This window comes from Colletotrichum fructicola (genome assembly GCF_000319635.2).
Source record: "Colletotrichum fructicola Nara gc5 chromosome Unknown KSG_Nara_v1_contig04, whole genome shotgun sequence".
Taxonomy (NCBI): Eukaryota; Fungi; Ascomycota; class Sordariomycetes; order Glomerellales; family Glomerellaceae; genus Colletotrichum; species Colletotrichum fructicola.
In genome coordinates, this window is record NW_027094054.1 from 3,679,043 (window position 1) to 3,700,732 (window position 21,690).

Sequence of the window (21,690 nt, forward strand, 5' to 3'; positions counted from 1 at the left end):
TGAGGCTCTTTGGTGGACCTCCGCTAATGCAGGTGCAGGGGAGGAAGCAAGTGCGCACCCTGAGCCGCAGCGTTTTACCTACAGCCCCACCCACCAGGTAGGTACATTGCACCCTCCAGTAGGTACCTTACCTGAGAACGTGCACAACAACTGCTCCCGTCCAGTGTAGACAATGGCGCATTCTTCAGATGGGACATCCTGGAACATAAGCACCTACAACCATAGGTATATAAGGGGTGCTCTCACTTGTCTGGTCTGTGGAAGCGTCTTTCGTCATTCAATGCCCCTTCCATCTCTAACATTACATCAACCCAGCCTAGATCAATACACCCTAGAATATTGACGATAACTTGTTGAAACATAAGTCTCTAGCTACCAAAAGACAATTACATCTTGAGTACATCAGTTACATTTATGGGAGGCAGCACCAGCTAAAATCAGAAGGCAGCAAGATAGAAGGCTGAGCAGGCATCTTGACTATAAACACAGATGGCGCACTGGGTGCTTTGGTCTCTACCATCTTGGAGCTGGAAGTATGGCTATCGTGTATCGCAGAATGACGTGGTCTGTATGTGTCTGAACTGCAGTTGTCGGCCGTGAACTGGTCGTATCATCGTAAACAGGACAGAGGAAGGGTGGTAGGGAAGGTAGGGAAAGGAAAGTGCCTTCCGACAGAGGCTGAGCTCCACGCATGTCATGGGAACTCTTCAATTGCTTCCTCGGAGTAAGTCAGGTAGGCAGGGTCAGTGAGGAGGCACCTGCCCTACCTAGGTAGGTAGGCAAGGGCAAGGTTCCTTACCTATGGTAGGTAGGTTGGAAGATGTAGGCGTGGAAGGTGCAATCCACCTATCCTGCAAATATCATCTTTACAGGGAAGGAAGGAAGGAAATGCGACTGCCGCATACAGGCCTCGTATCTCAGTACCTTCGCTAAACCAACAGCACTTACTGTGGTTTTCTCGTTGGTCACTGCGCCTTCTAATTCCACGCACACAACGTTCGCGAAAAGGAAGGAAGCGGGAAAGCCCATCGCCATCAGCCGACCCTGCGAGCAGCCCTCGCGCGCCCTTCCTCTCCTTTACGTTATCAACCTTCCAGTCTCATTAGTCCTCTCTCCTTTCCTCTCCTTTCTTCTTTCTTGCCATTCCATCGTTTGAGATACTCACCCGTTCAGTTTCTCAATATTTCGCCAAGCAAGGACAAACACTCAAACAACCCAAATCTGTCTTGTCTTGTCCTGCCGTTTCTGGCCGCAAGGCTTACCTTACTTATCCCCAAGTCTAGGCCCACACAACTCGGTGTTCTCGATCTCCATTCCATCCGCAGTCACAGATCTACCTTACGGTGTATGCTGCGGGGTGTTTGACTGGTTCTCGAGGACAGGAAGAACGGCATCAACTTTGATATTCAAAAGCCTCGTTTCTCCGATCAGGTACGTGATGACAAGCCTTTGCCTCAGCTACCCCCTCCCTTGCCGGATGTGTTGATTGGGACGTCACTACTTCTGTCTTCTCTTGTACACCCTTCCTCTACTCCGACAGGGAAGTTTCATTCTAACCGTCCTCAATTCGCGCCGTAGAGCAGGGACACGGCACGCAACATGGCGCACAACCGCGAGTCGGTGGTCTTCAACCCGTCTTCCCCGCGGTCTTCTGTTGGAGGAGCCGAGTCCTTCAAGGGAACTCCAGACACGAGACTCACGGCTTTCTCTCCAGAAGAGGGCTCAGCGAGATCGTCTCGTCTCCTCAAGTCCCTCGGACAAGATTCCCCAGACACCACGCCGTCTAGGTTTCATTCCATCGCCTTTGGTGGGGCAATTTCCAATGCTGACAAGGACCCGTTCGTTACTACCACGTCGAATGTTGCTCTTCAGAAGCTTTCGCCGACAGCCTCAGCTTTTCAACCTTTTGTCGGCCCCGTTGCGACTCCTGATCATGTCAGGCGCAGGAACCGCAATCTGTTCTCGCCCAGCCAAAAGGAAGAGGGCGAACTGTCACAGTACCTCAGTATTTGGTCGTCTAGTCGGACTGTGAACGGAGCTGATCTTATGTCGTGTTTCACGGTGAGTGTCGATATCTCGACAGGTCATTTTGCGCCGACTGACACCCAGCCAGAAGCTCCAACGCTTAGGTCTCTTAGTTCAAGAGCCAAGGCAGATCCATCATCGGAGTGGGAGGGCTATCGTCCATTTCGGTGACATACGTGATTCTGTTCTGATCCACGACAATCTGCACCGCGTCCAGGCAGACTTCGAGGTGGAGTACATGTCTGAAGCTCATTTTTCCGAGGTACATGCTGCTCGTCCCTCCCACCCGAGAACAATCCTCCTGACTTTTACGCAGCACGCCGGACAGACCCCTATGAAGTGTGGCTCGTGGGTGTCGATCCTGGCCATTGCCACACCTTTGGGAGTCCTTGACATATCCCGCCTTGAAGCAGTTTTCAAGCGTCATCTACAAGCAAAGGGCCATCTCTTGGCCTATCACACGCAACAAGTACACGACGAGGACACTTACAAGGCTTTCGCAGAGTTCAGCGATGCGTCAGAAGCCTTGTCTGCGGTCGTCTCGCTCGACAACAGAATCATCGAGGTATGCCGTCGAGTTTCTGGCCTCTAGAAAGCCCTTCCTCTCGGCACCTGCACCAGACGCTAATTTGACTGCAAGGGAGCACACATCAGTCTGTCTTCCATTGACACTGGCGATGAATTTCAGACAACACACGAGGAGCCTGGTGGCTCCGTCGAAGCTCCTGGCCCCCTCCTTCCTAGCCAGGACCTGACAAACGCCTTCCAGGCTTTGGCTATGTCTAAGAACCCGACGCAGATAGGCATGTCGCCACATGGGACAAGTATGATGGGACCAGGCTCCACGTGCCCTCCTTTCGGAATCCAGGTCCCCCCATTTGCGATGTGGCCGATTCTGTGCCAGCCGCAGTTCCAACCGGGAATGGGATATCTCCTTGATGGTGGTTCTCGCTTGTCATTGCCGCCAGCTACGTCGAGTCCTGCTGGATACCAGTTTGTTAGTCCGCTCTTCTCGCCTCAAGCACGAGGTCTGTCTACGGCTGGATCGATGTCATGCAGCCCAAAACCCGAGCCTCGAAGACAGAACGCCTCCCGTGTTAACAGGTCCCCGTACTACAACGTTACAAGCCATCACAACCATGTCGACGTCAATCGCATCCGCGAAGGAACGGACGTCCGCACAACTGTACGTAGACCAAATGGATCCGACTTTCAAAGCTGACTGTGTCCAGATCATGCTTCGTAATATTCCCAACAAGGTTGATCAAGCCATGCTCAAGCGGATCGTAGACGAGTCCAGCTGGGGAAAGTACGATTTCATGTATCTGAGGATCGACTTTGCGAATGACTGCAAGTACGTTCCCCCTCTCATTCCTTCTCGCTTTGTAAAGACTAACCGCAAGATTAACACAGCGTCGGATATGCGTTCATCAACTTCGTAGACGTGAGTGTTTTTCTGACCTTGTGGGAAGGCCGAGTGCTAACAAATCATCCAGCCGCTGGACATCATCGATGTCGGTGAATACCCCACAGCCCAGCGGTGCAGTGCTGATATAGCCACAGTTTGTCAACACAAGGGGCAACCAGAGATGGAACTGCTTCAAAAGCGACAAGGTCGCCGAGATCTCCTACGCCAGTGAGTCATTCAGACTCTGGGTTGCAATGTCGAACCCAGTCGCTAATCAGACACGTGAAGCCATCCAAGGCAAGGATTGCTTGGTTCAAAAATTCAGAAACAGCTCTGTCATGCTTGAAGCAGCGCACTATCGTCCCAAGGTACGGCTCTGCATTCTGCTGAGATGGAAAGTTCTGCTCATTATCACGCAGCTGTTTTACACATCCAACGGTCCCATCCCGGAGCTTGCTGGAGAGGAAGAACCCTTTCCCCAGCCAGACAATCAGTCCAAGATGAAGCGAAGTTGCGAGAATGCAGAGCACGTCGGTAAGACAGACGAGGATTTTGAATTGCAATAGATACTCATACGAGACTCAGGTCTTTTCACGCCCAACGCTGGCCAGCATTTCCGTGACGAGCAACGCCGTAGACGCTCGCAGTACGACCGAGGAACAAGGCTGGCCGCCCTCGAGGAACACGACTTCGAGACCAATATGCAGTCATACATGTATCACCAACAGTGAGCGAAAAAGGATCTTTGGACGACGCTTGGTCGTCATACTGTCTGGGAGATTAGCATGAAACTGGGTTGTCCGAACGCATGGGCCCACAGCTTTGTTTGCTATATTACAGGAGCTTTCTGGAGGCGTCAACCATGTGTAATCATTAATAACTAGCTAGAGCCCGCAGACATATCATGGCTGTCTACTCTGATACTCTCATCCCTAGACCGACCGAGGACCCGATACTTATTTCTTTGCAGTCCCACTGAATGCACTGTTTTTCGTCTTCCACAACCAGAGCCAAGTGCTGTTTAAGGCGGGTACTCCGGCAGGGCAGGAAGTGGCTTGCGCGTAGTCAGCGAACCAACTCCACGACTGGATGGCAGGAACCTTAGATCCGGCACTGCGATTGGGGGCGTCTCCAGAGACGAGATTGCTGGTGGACAATGTTCTGTAACCTGGGTGGGAGAGTCTTGGGCTGTCAAGGGTTCATCTGTTAAAAATCCTCCCTCCTCTGTGGAAAGAGTACTGTGACTGGAAGAAGAGCACTGGTAACCAATGTCTGGCTCATTTCCGAGATACTGTACGTCTCGGACATGATCTGTCCCCGAGATTTGATCTGGGCCGGGCACAGCCTCATCATCGATGTAGGAACCGTGTGCGCTGTCCGATGTTGGCGTGAGTAGCTGACGGTGCTCATTCGGCGCTTCTATTGGAGATGGGCCAGTATCGAAGTGACCGCCGTCGCTGCATTCAACAAGCCGCCCAAACTTGTCATACCGAGGGGTGAAAGAGCTATCGACATTGCGATCAGTTGGTAGGCCTGGTAGGGGGTGGTTCAGGCTTGGGGATCGATAGGCATCAAAAGAGCCAGTCAAGATGGGTTGCGCCATAGCTCTCGAGAAAATGACTAATACAAGGCAAGAAAGTAGGAGAATGGCCTGTACAATTGCCATTCGCTTCTGGAACACCACCTCGTCGGCAAGAATGTTGAGTCGTGAGCTCAGCGCCACGGTTTCTCTCTGTGATTGCTCCCGTTGACTTTCCAGTGCAATGACCGTCGACTGCCAAATTTGGTCGTATTGCTGGCGTACTGTCCGCAGCTCTGAGAGAACAGTATGGTTTAGACTGTCCAAGAAAGAATCAATTCTGGACAACTGTTTTCTTTCGGTCAAATATTGGGTCGCCTGCAGCGAACGTGATTGATCTTCGATGTACTTGAGTGATAAAGTCACATTGGCTTCCAGTAATTGCAGCCGCTTACTGACAGCCTTGAAAAAACTCTCCTGCACAGTAGGAGAAGCAGGGGCTGCTGTTGAGTTGTTCTTGGATCGAGACTGAGCATTGGTCTGCGATGTTGCTTTGGTCGGGGAAGAGCTGGCATTCATATCCTCAGTCCCTGCTCCTGCTGGGCGGGGGGCCGGCGGCGTGTTGATTTGGTGAGAAGTTGCAGAGGCCGAAGCCGCTGTCAATTCGGGGCTAATCTCTGGTTGATTGCCGCTGATGATTGTGGCGACAGGTAGTTTGTTTTCTCCCATGTGCCCATTGGGGATTCCGGATGCTGACTTCTTCTGAGCGTTGGGCCCTTTGTCGGCAATATTGGCTTCTGACAATGGTGACGTCGCGATCATTCCCGCGACGGGACCCCTTGTAAATTTCGGACAAGTAAAATTATCCCAAACAGAGGATCTGAACAGTTTGAGTGGCTGGAAAGGATCCATTGAGTAGTCAAGAGCTGTTATGGTCTCGCCCGAACGGCCTGTTGAAGAGTGAGATGTGCTATCCCACGCTGCCGAGTCGGCGGCCGCATCAGAGCTACCTACAGAGCCGGAAATGCTCTCTGGCGGTTCATCAGCTACGTCCTCTTCGTCGGCGGGTGTCTCGGTGTCCTTCCAGGACTCCAACATTCGAGTGCCATGGACTCGTAGTAAAGACACCGGGCAATAGTACTCGTTCCCATAGTGGCTCAAGAACTCAACGCGGACATACTTTGCCCAGATCAGAGGGTTGGGTACAAGGAAAGGCTGTATGTCTCGAGAGTTCTTTGCCTCGAATGTGCCAAGGTCCTTCCACTTGTCGACCTTAACAGGATATCTGTCGCTGACACTGACTCGAAACTGCCGGATCATGCTCGAGAAGAATTCAAAGTTGGCGAGCACCACAGTGTCAACCAAAATGTCATCGCTCAGCTCCACGATAACGAACTTGTTTTCCGCCGAACACTCTAAAAGCATATAGGAATCCTTGTTTTCGACTAAGATGGCTTTCGCATTCTTCGCACCCTTGTTTGTCTTCAGAACTGTTGCACCAGCATCAAATGACGAGTACGAGAATCGTTCTTTGCAAGTCTTCCCAGCATCCTTGCTTCGATCGTATTGGGTCCTGCCATCGTCGTAGAGCACCGGTTCTTGGAGGTCTGACGCTCGCGGCTCAGTTGGTAATGCTTGCGGCGCCGATGCAATGTTGCTGATTTTCTCCGAGACAACGTCGAAATTTAGATCAATCTCGCCATCGTCACCCAGACAGTCCAGCCCCGAGGTCTTCGCTGCTCCATCATGATCTTCACCTCGATCATATGTCCGGCGACTTTTCAACTCGGATGGATCCTGCCCGGCCTTGCGAAGCATCATCTCTTTCCAGTCTTCGAATGACATGAAGGGCCTTGGGCTTGGTTCCTCGTCGCTACTTATGTCCGTGGGCGGGGGCATCGAAGTTCCGCCCAACGAAGAATTGGCGGCGGCATCTGTCGTAGTTGTCGCATGTTCGGCGCTGAGCTCGGCTGTTGGATTACCCGCGGCGGCATCATAACCAGGTCCTATTCCGTCTGTTGCGGCTTTCTCTCCAGGCCAGCTAGTTTTCAGACACTGCTGTGGGAGGGTGTGTGTGATGTAGTTGATCGTTTTAAATTCGCAAACGCCCACACATGCGTCCGCGGGGTGAGTACTGGATACGGTCGACGGTTGAGCTGACGATTGAACGCAAAGATGTAGGATAAATGCGGCGACGACGGGTAATTGCCTATGCAGCAAGTCCGGGCCGTAGAGCCGCATCTTGTCGCCGAGGCTTTGGCGACAATAGAGCAGGCAATGGCGGTTTAATTGGGTCGTTCATGATACGACAGGCAGCGCGATTATCGCTATATCCATTTGACCGGTTTGTAAACCGTCACTTGGTAATGCTGCGTCTGTGAGTGTGTACCCGGGCGTCAAAGCGTGTGGCAGGCTAATGCTAGCCCCCCTACGCACGTAAGGGGCGAAAAAAAAGGGTTTCTATATATATAAAAAGGGGTTTTCTACTTATATAACTAGAAATAGTATTGTTTACTATTAGCTATTAAATTAATAACTTTTTATAATATAATATCTTAGCTTTATTTATATAATTTTAAAATAAGAATAATATTATTATATCACTCTTAAGTAAAGCTATTTAGCTATGTATATAATATCTATATATTCTATTTAAGTATTAATAAATTTTAAAAAATAACTAAATTATTAGTAATATATTTCTATTCTTTTTACTATTTATATTAATAGAAGTATTATTATATTAAGAGCTGGTAATTAGAGGAGACTAAAGAGTTTATAAAAAGGCGTATATTATTTAAGAAGAAATTACCCTCTTGAGTATCTTTAAATTATAAGTTTATAAAGCTTATATTAGTTATATAACTTACTCCTTTAGTAAAACTTATTAAAGAAGTTATATAAAGTAGAAGATATATTATAAAATAAACTATTATATACTTCTTTAACTATAAGAATAGGTAAAAAAATACTTTATATATATATATAAAAATACTTATAAACTAAAATATTATATAGAAACTAATTATATATAAAAAAAAATAGAAATACTATTTTAAGAAAAAATAGTTTAAAAGTTTACTTCTTATATTATAATTAAAAAAAACTTTAATAAGCTTTCTGAATTTATAATATATTTAACTAGTTAGTTTTATAAATATATAACATATATTAACTTATATATTAATATTTATAAGTAAAAGCAATTAATTAGTTAAAAAATAAATAAAATAGAAGATTTTTCTTAAAATATATATAAGATTTTTTTCTTTTCTATATAACTTTTTGTATTTTTATAAAATTTTACTTTTTTGTTTATAATACTGTAATAACTTTTATAATCCTATATATTATATTAAATAATACTTTATAAGTTATTATTATATAGCTATTTATAATAACTTATATTTCTATTTATAGATATTATTTCTAGCTTTAAGCTGAATAAGATATTTTTTTAAGAAATTAAACTACTTATATAGTTAACACTACTTAAAAGTTCTTTTAATAAACTTAACTAATCGTTTATCTTTTATTATTACTACTTATTAGTTTTTATTATAACTTTTAATTTTATTAAAGATATTTATAAAGATTATTTTATATCTATTTATTTATATTAATACTTTTATTAATATACTCTTAATATTACTTTTAATAAACTTACTAAGTATACAGTTTGGTGCAAATGTCTCTTCCGCTTTGTGCACAAACATTCTATCTTTCAACAGCGGAGACGACTTAGCATTACTTTGAGGTACCTTGCAATTTCTCAGAGATCCAAATTAGGCTGCAGATTGGGCTACAAACGTCCCATAAAAGCATGATTATTTTCAATTGAAAGTACCTCAGGGTACTCTAAGTACAGAGGTCCGCTGCAATCCCATTGGTCCACTGCGGCCGTGTGAGCGGCGAAGCAGGCTACCTATCAGCTACCTATCATCTACCTTACCGACCCCTATCGTAGAGTGAGCTATCAGCAGGTAAATAGAATGGACTAGAATGCTTATGTCACGTGCAAGCCAGAAGGCGAGCAATTGCGGAATTGCTTGCAATGTCTGCGGGGGAGAATGCCTTCTCCATCTCGACAATATACCATTCCGCGCAGATATGCTTCATCATTATGCCCGATCTGAGCACTAACGCCAAACCTGACGATGACATCGGAACTATCGCGCGGACTAGCGTGGGGGGCGGGCCCAAGCGCAACCGTAGTGCAGAGCTCCGTAAGGCGTCATATCCCTGCGCTGAGAGATCCCCGACTTATTAAGAATGTATCAGGTGCTGATGTCGATAATTCGAACTCCTCAGCATCCAAGCGATTCCATACGATTGACGCGTCTAAGAATGGACCTGCTATAGCCTCGGACGAATACACCGTGGGCTGGGTGTGCGCCCTCCCGCTTGAGATGGCCGCCGCGAAGGGAATGCTCGACCAGATACACCCAGACCTGCCCCATCAAGACCCAGCCGATCACAACAACTACATCCTAGGCCAAATTCAGGGCCATAATATCGTTATTGCATGTCTGCCTGCAGGCATCTATGGAACGACAACAGCAGCTACCGTCGCTAAAGACCTATTACGAACCTTCAAATCCATTCGATTTGGTCTACTCGTCGGCATTGGAGGGGGTGCGCCTTCGCGAACAAACGACATTCGCCTAGGCGATGTTGTGGTGAGCCAACCAACTAGAACGAGTGGAGGCGCCATCCAGTATGATCGGGGCAAGACAGTGCAGGACGGGGAGTTCCAACGCACAGGGTCACTCAATAGCCCACCCCAAGTTCTGTTGACAGCCTTAAGTCGCTTACGGACCGAGCATATGACTGAAGACAGCAAAATACCGCAATACCTGTCTGAGCTTGTGCAGAAAAGTCCGAAGAGAATGAAGAAAAAGTTCAGCTATCAAGGCTCCTCAAACGACTGCCTCTATCAAGCTGAGTATGAGCATACTGAGCAGGATTCTACTTGTGACCAGTGTGAGCGGACGCACATAATTCAACGCGACGCGAGAGACGACACAGATCCTGTCATTCATTACGGAACCATTGCCTCGGGCAACCAGGTCATTAAACACGGAAAGACCCGTGATCAAATGGCCAAAGAACTTGGAGCACTCTGTTTTGAGATGGAGGCTGCAGGGCTGCAGGACTTTCCATGTCTCGTCATTCGTGGCATCTGTGACTATTCTGACTCTCATAAGAACAAGTTATGGCAAGAATATGCAGCTGCGACGGCTGCAGCTTTTACGAAGGAGCTTCTTTCAATCATACGGCCAGAGAGGGTCCAAGAGCAGAAGGCTATTCAACAGCTGTTCTCTGGTAAGTAACTTTTGTTTCTCAATGAATGCGATCGTCATTATAACTACAGGGAAGTTAGTCGACAACTCCAGAATGGGAGAATAATACGGAACTGACACACGAAACTTTCCATCAGTCGCGAAAGAACACCTGCAAGTGGCTGCCGATCATCGTGAAATTTCGTTGCAACAGCTCTCTGAGCATAAGCGCACAAAGTATGTTTCACTCTATTTTATAGACCTATGCTCACCATATATAGCCAAACACTTGAGAGTCGCCCTCTAGACCTTCCCATTGTCCTTGAAGCGCGCTACGACAGTGCCGACGTCCAAGACAGCCCGAGATGTGAGAGCGGCACTCGAATCCGCATCCAAGAAATGATTCACAACTGGGCAGACAATAATTCTGGCGAACCTTTCTTCTGGCTCGTGGGCCCAGCAGGGACCGGCAAATCTACCATCGCGCGCACAGTTGCAGACTACTTAGCCAAGAAGGAACGGCTTGCCGGCGGATACTTTTTCAAGAGGGGAGAACAGGGCCGCAATGACACGACGCGACTGTTCCCTACCCTCGCTGCGCAGTTGACTGATGCGACCCCTCCCTTCAAAAGCTGCCTTCGGAAATCCCTCGCCGGTCTTGAGAGGGACGCGGTGGAAAAGAAGGGTCTCGAAGCGCAGTTCGATCAGCTCCTCTGGCGCCCCTTGGCAGATCTATCCCTCGATCCCAGCCGACTGACTAAGGTCATCATCATTGATGCCTTGGACGAGTGCGAGCGCCCTGGTCATCTACGGCAGGTTTTAAACCTCCTTGCCAAGCTAGGTACCGTCAGCACGGTGCGCCTACGGGTATTAGTGACGAGCAGGTCTACCCTCCATATAGCGGATGCCTTTCGTGGCATTTGCCCTCAAAGTCTTGATCTAGAGACGGAGCATCAAGTTGAAACACGGACTGATGTTGCTATCTTTATCAAACAGAGATTCGCGAGTATCAAGGTTAGGTGGGAGATCCAGGAGACTTGGCCGGATGAAATACAACTCGATCGTCTGGTTCATCTATCAACAACACCCTCACCTCTATTCATTTATGCAGCAACTCTGTGTCGCTTCATCGATGATCCAGATAAACGGGAAGATCCAGTCGACCAACTAGACCTCTGGTTTCATCAAAGCGACAGCGACACTCCCCAGCTCGATCAGATTTACCGGCCAATTCTCCACTACGTCTTATTTGGCAGCTACAACACCGACGAAAAACCAAAGCCGCTGGCTGAAGATCGCCGAACGGAATTATTCCATCTGTTGGGAGCTCTTGTACTGGTCGCGTCTCCTCTGCCTTCTAAGGCGATTGCGGCCTTGCTTGGTATCCCTATGCGTCGAGTTACTCCGTGGCTCTATCACCTACGTGCTGTCCTCAGCGTCCCTCGCGACCATGATACTCCCGTAACGCTACTGCATAAGTCTTTTAGTGACTTCCTGCTTAGCCCTGAGGGCTCAAGTCATCGTGACTACGGAATATATGTTGCACCAACACACGCTACGCTAGTAGCAAAATGCATTCAACGTATGAAAGACGGACTCAGGCGAGATATCTGCGATGTTGAAAGGTCAGACACGCGGAGAGATGAGATCGACAAGGAAGTGATGAATACACATATCCCTGCCGATCTGCGGTATGCTTGCCTTTACTGGGTTTACCACTTAGAACAAAGTGAAGCGTCTTTAGGAAATGACGTTTACGTGTTCCTCACCACACACCTCCTTCATTGGTTGGAAGTCTTGGGACTTCTGGGCAACATATGGGATGGTGTCGCCGCGATTAACCAACTTTTAAAGATGTGCCAGGTAAGTAGTGGTTTTGTCGCGCCATACTTGGGCTAAAACTTCTCACAGGAGGATCCTCATGCACCTGCAGAACTGAGGGAGTTCATCACAGATGCAAGCAATGTTGTGGCTAGTTTTGGATCTACGATTGATCAGACGCCGCTTCAAATCTATGTGGCGTTAATACTGTTCTGTCCCGTTGCAAGCAAAGTCAGGGGAAGATATTGGAACCAACGCCTACCGAATCTGCCTCGTATTCGCGGCGTGAAGTCTGATTGGGATGCACTGCGGCAGACGCTCGAAGGCCATACGTCCTACGTCAAGGCGGTGGCCTTCTCGCCGGACGGCCAGGTGGTGGCGTCGGCGTCGTCCGACAACACGGTCCGGCTCTGGGACGCAGCCACAGGCGCGCCCCGGCAGACGCTCGAAGGCCATACGTCCTACGTCACCGCGGTGGCCTTCTCGCCGGACGGCCAGGTGGTGGCGTCGGCGTCGTCCGACACGACGGTCCGGCTCTGGGACGCAGCCACAGGCGCGCCCCGGCAGACGCTCGAGGGTTTCACGCAAAATCTCGCATTCGATCCATGTTCTAGAAATCGACTCCTCACTGATTTCGGCGCTGTAGACGTAGTTACAGGGTCTTTAAGAGCCGAACCATACCCTCGCGGAGAGACGCCATCGTGTTCAGCAAAATGTGGACTTGGTATTAGTCCCGACCGCACTTGGATCATGGAAGGGGAGAAGAACATCATATGGCTCCCTCATGAGTATAGACCCACAGCGTCAGCTATGAGGGGCTCAGTTATGTTTATTGGCTGTGTATCAGGGCGTGTCATCCATATCCAGCTATAAGTCAGTGTAGCAGGATCGTGGGATGGAATCCAGGCACTCTCTTGTAATCTCATTATTTCTATACATCGCGTGGCACAGGAAGGGTCTGGGAGGGCGAACATTTTTATATTAGACACGTCAACTTACAGCTTGTTAAGCCACTATTTTGTCGTCTACTATCATCGCATCCGGTCTCTAGCATTAAGCTTCGCACTAGAAGATACTGCGTTATTCTTTGATGCTCTCATTCCATCATGTTTATAATATAGATGAACTTTATGAACACTCTGAGGCGATGTGAAGCAAATCCACTAAAAGACCCATCCATCTCGAAAGTCTCGAATTAGGTTGCCTGGTGTATACAGTGCACGTGCTGAAGTCTCTTGACACTGTGTGGGGATCGCAAAACAAATCAGTGAGTGTTTTGAACCGGAAGACACATTTGCACCAAACTGTATTACTTTTACTCTTAAAGATTCTATTATTATAAAGCTTATTTATAAATAAATAAATAAATAAAAAATCAATTATAAATAGTTTATTCTTATTAATAAGAAGTTAAAAAATAAAATAATATTTTTTATTATTATTATTAATTCTTTTATAACTAAGGATTATAATATTTTTATAAAATTTAAAACTTATAGATAATATAGAATTAATATTACTCTCTTTTTATTAAATATAAATACTAACTAAAGCTTTTATTTATAAATATTAATAAATTAACTAAAGTTTTAAAAAATAAAACCTTTTTAAAGAGGATAATAATAATAAACTTCTTATAAGTATTAGAAATATATTTTCTTATTTTTATTATAATACTTTATTAATATTTCTCTAAAATATATTTTTTATATTTTTGTTAAGGTTAAGTTTTATTAAAATAATAATAATATTATTAACTTTATTCAACATAATAAAAATAATAATAAACTTTTTTAGTTTTTATTTCTTTTTTTTATAAATTAATGTTTTTTAAAACTTTATATTACTCTTTTTAATTATAAAAAATACAGTAATTAGATTAATAAGGATAATAAAATTAATATTTTAAATATTATTAATAACTTTTATAACAAGAAGTTTTATTTCCATAAATATTTTTTTAATTTAAGATATTATAATTAATATTTCTATTTTAGTTATAGTGAATATATAATTGTTTTATTTAAGATTATTTGGAAAGAAACATCTAAATATTATTTTTATAAAAGTTTTTATTATTTATATTAAAGCTAAAATTGAAACTTTAAGAGATATATATCACATTTACTTATAAAAATATTTTTAGCTAATAAATAATAATTTTTCTTATATATTTATAATGTTTAGTAAAATATTTAATAAAAATATAAGTTTTATTTATCTATATTTAAATATTATAAAATTATAAAAGTTTAAAACTATTTTACTATTTATAAATATTTTATTACATAATAGCTTATTATAAATAATTTATTTCAAAAAGAAACTTATAAAAAGAAAATATAAGTTTTTAAAATTATTGCTTTTTATAAACTTTATAAGTTTATAAAGGTTTAAAGTTTATTTTTTATAAAAATTAAAATAAAGTTTTTAAATTAAATATTTTTTGAATTTCTTTTTCAATACTTTATAAAGTAAAATTTCTGTTTATGAACTTCTTTAATTTTAAATTATTTTATAAGTAATATACTTCTTAGCTTTTTTAAGAGATTCTCTTAACTAATAGTTTATTTAATAATAAAAAATATTCTCTTTTTATTATATATTAATAAACTATTTCTAATAAGTATACTAAATACTTTTTCGAAATACTTTCTTTCTTATAAATATTTTTTCTATCACTTCTATTTGATAAAACCTCTTTTAAAAATATTTTTGAAAATAAATTTCAATTTTTATAATAAATAGTTTATATTTAACTTAAAAAAGAGGTTTTTAATATGATAAATATTAGCTTAATTAGTTTCAAAAAAAGTTAAACATATATAAATATAAAAGAATATATAAATATAAAAACTTATATAAATATATAAGTAATAAGAATTTATAAGAATTTATGCTTATTAACTTCTAATTATTATTAAAAACTAACTACTTTTTTTCTTATTTTAAATCTTATTTACTTTCTATTTCTTAAGATCTTTATTATAAATATTTTATTTCTCTTTATTAAGTTTATTAATATAGTTCTTAAGAAAAGAGATATTTGTCTTATTTATATTTCTAAAAAATAAATATATTAAGTTTATTAAAATTAATTAAATTTTAGATATAATATATAATATATATAACTTTAAAATAATTAAACTAAATTAATTAGTTATTATAAGTTTTTGACTTGATTTATATACTTTTAAAATAAAAATCTATTTTAAAAACTTTTCTAGAAAAATAAGATATCTTATAAAATATAAGAAGTAGTTATATATAAATAGAAATATAAAAAAAGAAGAAAAAGATTTATTTACTTTATAAAATATTCTAATAGTAATAAAAAAGTAAAATTAAAGTTTTAATAAACTAAGCTTATAATTAATAAGAACTAATAATTAGCGAAGACTAAGAAGTTTATAAAAAAGTATATATTACGTAAGAGGAAATTACCCTGCTATATATTTTTAAATTATAAGTTTATAAGGCTTATACTAGTTATATAACTTACTCTCTTAATAAGGCTTATCAAGAGGGCTATATAAAATAGAAGATGTATTATAAAATAAATTATTATATAGTTATTAAAAGTTATTTTTTATAGTATTACTGATATAGAAACATATTAACTTTTTTATAAAGTAATATAAAGCAGTTAATATATTATTATTATAAGTATTAATATAATTAGTAGAGCTAATATTAATAATAATAATAATAATAATTTAAACTTATTAATATTAGTAATATTATTATTAATTTAAAAATTACTAACTAAATTAATATTAAGTTTATAGTTATAATATAGCCTTACTATAAAAAGACCATAGTAACATTCACCTTATATATAGGTATAATTCTAGAAATACTATATAAGTATTTTAACTTATACTTTCTACTAATTAAGAAAAATAGTATAGAAACTTTATATATTCTTACTAATAAGTAAACCTTCACATATAGTTAAATATACGCCTTAGCTAAATAAATTAATATAATAGTAGTAATACTAGTTATATAATATGAAGCTAGTAGTATTATATATAATAAAGCTAAATATATTAAAGCTAAATAAGTTATTAAAGTTTTATAGCTTAGTAATACTACTATATAAGAGATAACTTCTTAACTAAAGAGGTTATTAGAAGAAGTTCTTATAACTAGAAATATAAAGACTCTATTATATATAAAGTTTTATATTTATTTTTCTTCCTTTTCTTTACTTTATTTATTACTTATAATAAGTCCCTTATGATATTTATACTATAGTTATAAAGAATATAAAAATACTAACTTTATATTGAATATATCTTTTTTTAAGAATATAGCTAAAGATATTACTATATAAAATAACATCCATATATATTAAATAAAGCTTTTAGCTTTAATAAGTATTTTAAGTTTAATTAGAAGTACTTTATTATAGTAGTATTAAATAAAGTTTTCAAGAATATTTTTAAAAAGAACTTTCTCTATATTATAATTAAAGTAATATTTTTTTTCAATAGCTTTAAAGTAAAAGCTATATATATCTCTAGCTGTTTTAAAAAGTAGCTTTTTTAATATAAACCTCTTATAATACTAAAGTAAGTATAACTTAAGTTAAAGTATAAATTCAACAAGGTAACATTAATAAATATATTTTATACTAAATAGAGGAAGTATTACTAATAATAGTATAGTTATTATTAAGCTTATTAGTTTAGTGTATTACTTTATTTATAGATAATATAAAGTATATTAAAAGTATTAAGTAGCTTAATTAAATAAAAAGAATAATAAATAATAAAGTAGTAATAAGGATAATATAAGTAATATAAGTAATATTTAAAAGAGAAGATAAGTTAATAGTTTAATGATTTATAATAATTAAGTAATTAAGTAATAGTAAACTATATTATTACTAAAATAAAATTAAAGATTATATGGTTATTTAATATAATAAATATATATACGTAAAGCTAAAGTTAAGATAGTTATAATTATATAACTAAAAGCTATATATATTATTAAAAGGTATAAAGTTAAGAGGTCTATTGCTTTAAGTGAGTAAAAATTATAATAAATAACTAGAGGCTTTAAATTAATATATAAAGTAATATTATTACTATTTTGTTTAATAAAGTTATTAATATTATTATAAATATATAAGTTATTATTATGAAAACAATACCTTTTTATAGCTAGTAATATAAATACATCTCTATAATACTCATATTATTATATTATTTATATAGCTTCTAGCTAGCTACTATAATATTTATTTAGAATTTATATTATAATAACCTCTAACTTTCCCCTTTAGCTAATAGCCTACTAGTTATATAACTATAGTTCTATTAAGAGCTAGTACTTAGAGAAAACTAAAGAGTTTATAAAAAGGCGTATACTACTTAAGAGGAAGTTACCCTCCTAAGTATCTTTAAATTATAAGTTTATAAAGCTTATATTAGTTATATAACTCACTGTTTTAGTAAAGTTTACTAAGGAGGTTATATAAAGTAGAAGCTTCATATATTATAAAATAAACTATTGTATACCCTTTTAGCTATAAAAGTAGCTAGAAAGTACTTTATATATATATAAAAACGTTGATAACCTAAAATGTTACATAAAAACTAATTATATATATAAAAAATAGAAATGTTCTTTTTAAAAAAAATAGTTTATAAGTTTACTCTTTATAGTATAATTAAAAAAACCTTAATCAGCTTTTTTAATTTATAATATATTTAATAAGCTTTATGAATATATAAAATATATTACTTTATATATTTATATTTATAAATAAAAGTAGTTAATTAATTAAAAAGTAAATTAAATAGAAGACTTTTCTTAAAATATATATAAAATTTCCCTTTTTTTATGTAACTTTTTATATTCCTATAAAACCTTACTTTTTTATTTATAAGACTATAATAACTCTTATAATCTTATATATTATACTAAGTAATATTTTATAAGTTATTATTATATAGCTATTTATAATAGTTTATATTTTTATTTATAAATATTATCTTTAGTTTTAAGCTAAAAAGAATAATTTTTAAAAAAGACTAAACTATTTATATAGCTAATACTATTTAAGAATTTCTGAATAAATTTAATGAATATTTTTTTATTAAGTATATTGTGTTTATTTTTAAAAGTTTTATTATTATAAAACTTATTTATAAATAGAAGAAGGAAGTAAAAGTTATTTATAAATAGCTTATTCTTATTAATAAAAAGCTTCAAAATAAAAAAATAATTTCTTTATTACTATTAATTCCTTTATAATTATTAATTATAATATCTTTATAATTCTTAAAACTTATAAGTAATATAAAATTAATATTCCTTTTTAATTAAATATATATATTAACTAAAGTTTTTATTTTTAAATATTAATAACCTAATTAGACCTTTAGAACATAAAGACCTTTTTAAAGAGAATAATAATAATAAGCTTTTTATAAATATTAAAAATATACTTTCTTATCTCTATTAAGATATTTTATTAATATTTCTCTAAAATATATTTTTATACTTCTATTAAAGCTAGATTTTACTAAAATAGTAATAATAATATTAACTTATTTTAATATAATAGAAAGAATAATATATCTTTCTAGTTCTTTTTTTCTTTTCTTATATATTAATATTTTTTAAAAGTTTATAGTACCTTTTTTAATGATAATAAATATAATAATTAAATTAATAAAAATAATAAAATAAAATACCTAAAGTATATTATCAGTAACTTTTGCAATAAAAAGCTTTATTTCTATAAATAATCCTCTATTTTAAGATATTATAATTAATAATTTTATTTTAGTTATAATAAAATAATAATTATTTTATTTAAAATTACTTAAAAAGAAAATAGTCTAAATGATATTATTATAAAGTTTTCTATTAATTATATTAAAATTAAAATTAAAGCTCTAAAAAGTATATATTATATTTATTTATGAAAATACATTTTAACTAACAAGTAATAAGACTTCTTATTTCTTATATATTTATAATATTTAATAAGATATTTAATAAAAACATAAATATTATTTACTTATATTTAAATATTATAAAACTATAAGAGTTTAAAACTGTTTTACTATTAATAAATATTTTAATATATAGTAGCTTATTATAAATAATTTATTTAAGAAAAAGATTTGAGAAAAGAAAATAAAAGCTCTTAAAACTATTATTTTTTATAAACTTTATAAATCTATATAACTTCAAAGTTTTCTTTTTTAAAAAAATTAAAATAAAGCTTTTAAACTAAATATTTTCTAAGTTTCCTCTTTTTTTAATACTTTATAAAATAATATTTCTATTTATAAGTTTCTTTAGTTTTAATTATTTTATAAATAATATATTTTTTAGCTTTTTTTAAAGATTTTCTTAATCAATAGTTTATTTAATAATAAAAAATACATTTTTATTATTATATTAGTAAGCTATTTCTGATAAATATACTAAATACCTGTTTAGAACTACTTCTTTTTTTTATAAATATTCCTCTTATTATTTCTATTTAGTAAAAGGTTTTTTAAAGGTATTTTTAAAAATAAACTTAAATCTTTATAATATTTAATAAAAAAGCTTGTATGAATTCTTCTTAAGAATCATAAGCTTTTTATAAACTTATTATATATTTTTAATGTTTATAATTAAAAATATACGTCTTATTTTTTAATGACTTATCTTAGCTATTTCTTAAACTAATATTCTTCTTTTAAATTTTTAATATAAAGTTTTTATTGCTTTTAGTTTTAGCTTTAAAGTTATTATTTTCTAAAGATTTACTTATATATTGTGTATAATTTCTAAATATTATAATTTTTCTAAATAAAATATATCTAATATTTATAAATAGTTAAAAGACTTTTTAAGAAATACAATCTTAACTTTTAATAAGTATATTATAATTTTTAAAGATGTTAAGAGATGTATTAATTTTATTCAGATATTTTAAGAAAGTTTCAAGAAAACTATTTATATTTTTAAATAAAATTCTTATGATAATAATAATTTCAATAGTTAATTTATCTTAGCTTAAAAGCTATGTAATTTTAGATTTATAAAAAACTTTTTAAATTTATAAATAGTTTTTCTCTAAATTTTATATATAATAAGAGTTATTTTGTTTTATTTTATAATCTTTATAATTATGTTATAATTGTATATATTATATTTATAAGATTTAAAAATAAATAAAAATACTTAAATTTTATTTATAAGAGGTTGTTTATAAATCTATTTATAAATATGCTATTTATTAATATATAAATAACTCAAAAGTTTATTTTTAATATTTCTATTTTAACTATGTATTATACATTTTAATATATTTTAAATAAATATTTATTCTCTTTTTCTATTTATAACAAGTTTAATTATTTATTAGTTATTATTATAAATATTCTACGTATTTCTAAGTTTAAATTCAATATCGTTCAGTAACTTCTAAAAAGTTTTTATCTTTTTTATTATTTCTATTAAACTTAAAAATTCTATTTTAGTAGCTAATATTATAGTTATTACTTATTTAGTTATTTTTTATTAAATTAATCCTCTAAATAGTATTTATAATAGCTGAATACTTTTAAGATAAATTTTTAAAGATTTAAAATATAAATATTATAATAAATATAATATTTATTTTTATAAATATAATAATATAAAATATTAATATAATTATCTTTTAAAAGATTTTAATTTCTTATAATATAGCCTATTGTAAAGTTTTTTTAAGTTTTATTTAAACAAGTAGAATTAATAAATAAGTAGTATTATACAAATAAAATTTTAAATAACTATTTTTATATATAAGTTATAAATTAAAAACAAAATTTAAGCTTTTTAATTTCTTATAATTCTTAGTTTTAAATATTATTTAATATCTCTTTATTCTTTAATTTGATACTCTTTTTTAATCTGATTAGTAACTTTTTAAGCCTTATGTGTATTATTTTTATAAATTAAAATAAAGAAATTATTAATATACAAAACAATTATAACTTTTCAGTTAAAGTCTTTAAAAAAATAAAAATCTTTTTTTATATTTTATAAACTAAATTTCTTAAAAGTAAAGTTAAATTCTTTATGTTATAAGAGATATATATTTTAAAAGCTATATTAAACCTTATTTAACTTAATAATATATTTAATAAAAACATTTAAATATTTTATAAATTTCTTAATATTTTATAATATTTCATAAATAATTAGATCTCTTTTTTTAAGTATTTTTATATTTAAAAGTATATCAATAATATTATGTTAATATATTTTATAATTAAGTTATATAATAATTACTATTTTAACTCAAGAAGTTTATAGAATAAGAATCATAATATAAATACTTTCAAGATCTCTTAATTAAAAGTTCTTTTTTATAATATTTTAAGCTTTTATATCTGTAAAGTATTAATTTATATTAAACTTATAAATGAAAATCTATCCAAAGAAAAGGAGGTTTAAATATATTTTTAAATAGTTTAAAACCTTTTATATCTTAAATTTAATAATCTTTTTAAATTTTTCATAATATATAGTAATAAATAACGTTTAAAGCTATTTAGATAGCTTTAAAATTTCTTATTAAACCTTTAGAAATAATAGTAATTAAATATAATATATTTCATTAACTTATA

At 34.9% G+C, this 21,690-nt stretch overlaps 3 protein-coding genes across 3 annotated transcripts; 2 read left to right on the plus strand and 1 right to left on the minus strand.

Annotated features, from left to right (window-relative positions):
- Window positions 1-691: 691 nt before the first annotated feature.
- On the plus strand, window positions 692-4,164 carry mei2 (Meiosis protein mei2; the record flags this gene model as incomplete). The annotated part of the gene is made up of 13 exons (XM_032025704.2): window positions 692-724; window positions 1,378-1,431; window positions 1,579-2,061; window positions 2,114-2,287; window positions 2,342-2,590; window positions 2,666-3,211; window positions 3,258-3,379; window positions 3,439-3,469; window positions 3,522-3,539; window positions 3,589-3,661; window positions 3,722-3,801; window positions 3,853-3,967; window positions 4,019-4,164. 13 exons carry the CDS (start codon window positions 692-694, stop codon window positions 4,162-4,164), a joined length of 2,124 nt encoding a protein of 707 aa, XP_031877807.2.
- Window positions 4,165-4,454: 290 nt separating this feature from the next.
- CGGC5_v007822 (Uncharacterized protein) lies at window positions 4,455-7,193 on the minus strand (the record flags this gene model as incomplete). Its single annotated transcript, XM_032025705.1, has 1 exon — window positions 4,455-7,193. The coding sequence occupies one exon, from the start codon at window positions 7,191-7,193 to the stop codon at window positions 4,455-4,457; it is 2,739 nt and encodes a 912-aa protein (XP_031877806.1).
- Window positions 7,194-9,075: 1,882 nt separating this feature from the next.
- CGGC5_v007823 (Vegetative incompatibility protein HET-E-1) lies at window positions 9,076-12,928 on the plus strand (the record flags this gene model as incomplete). Its single annotated transcript, XM_066151909.1, has 7 exons — window positions 9,076-9,178; window positions 9,264-10,277; window positions 10,393-10,471; window positions 10,516-10,601; window positions 10,653-12,097; window positions 12,146-12,427; window positions 12,554-12,928. 7 exons carry the CDS (start codon window positions 9,076-9,078, stop codon window positions 12,926-12,928), a joined length of 3,384 nt encoding a protein of 1,127 aa, XP_066008886.1.
- Window positions 12,929-21,690: the final 8,762 nt, after the last annotated feature.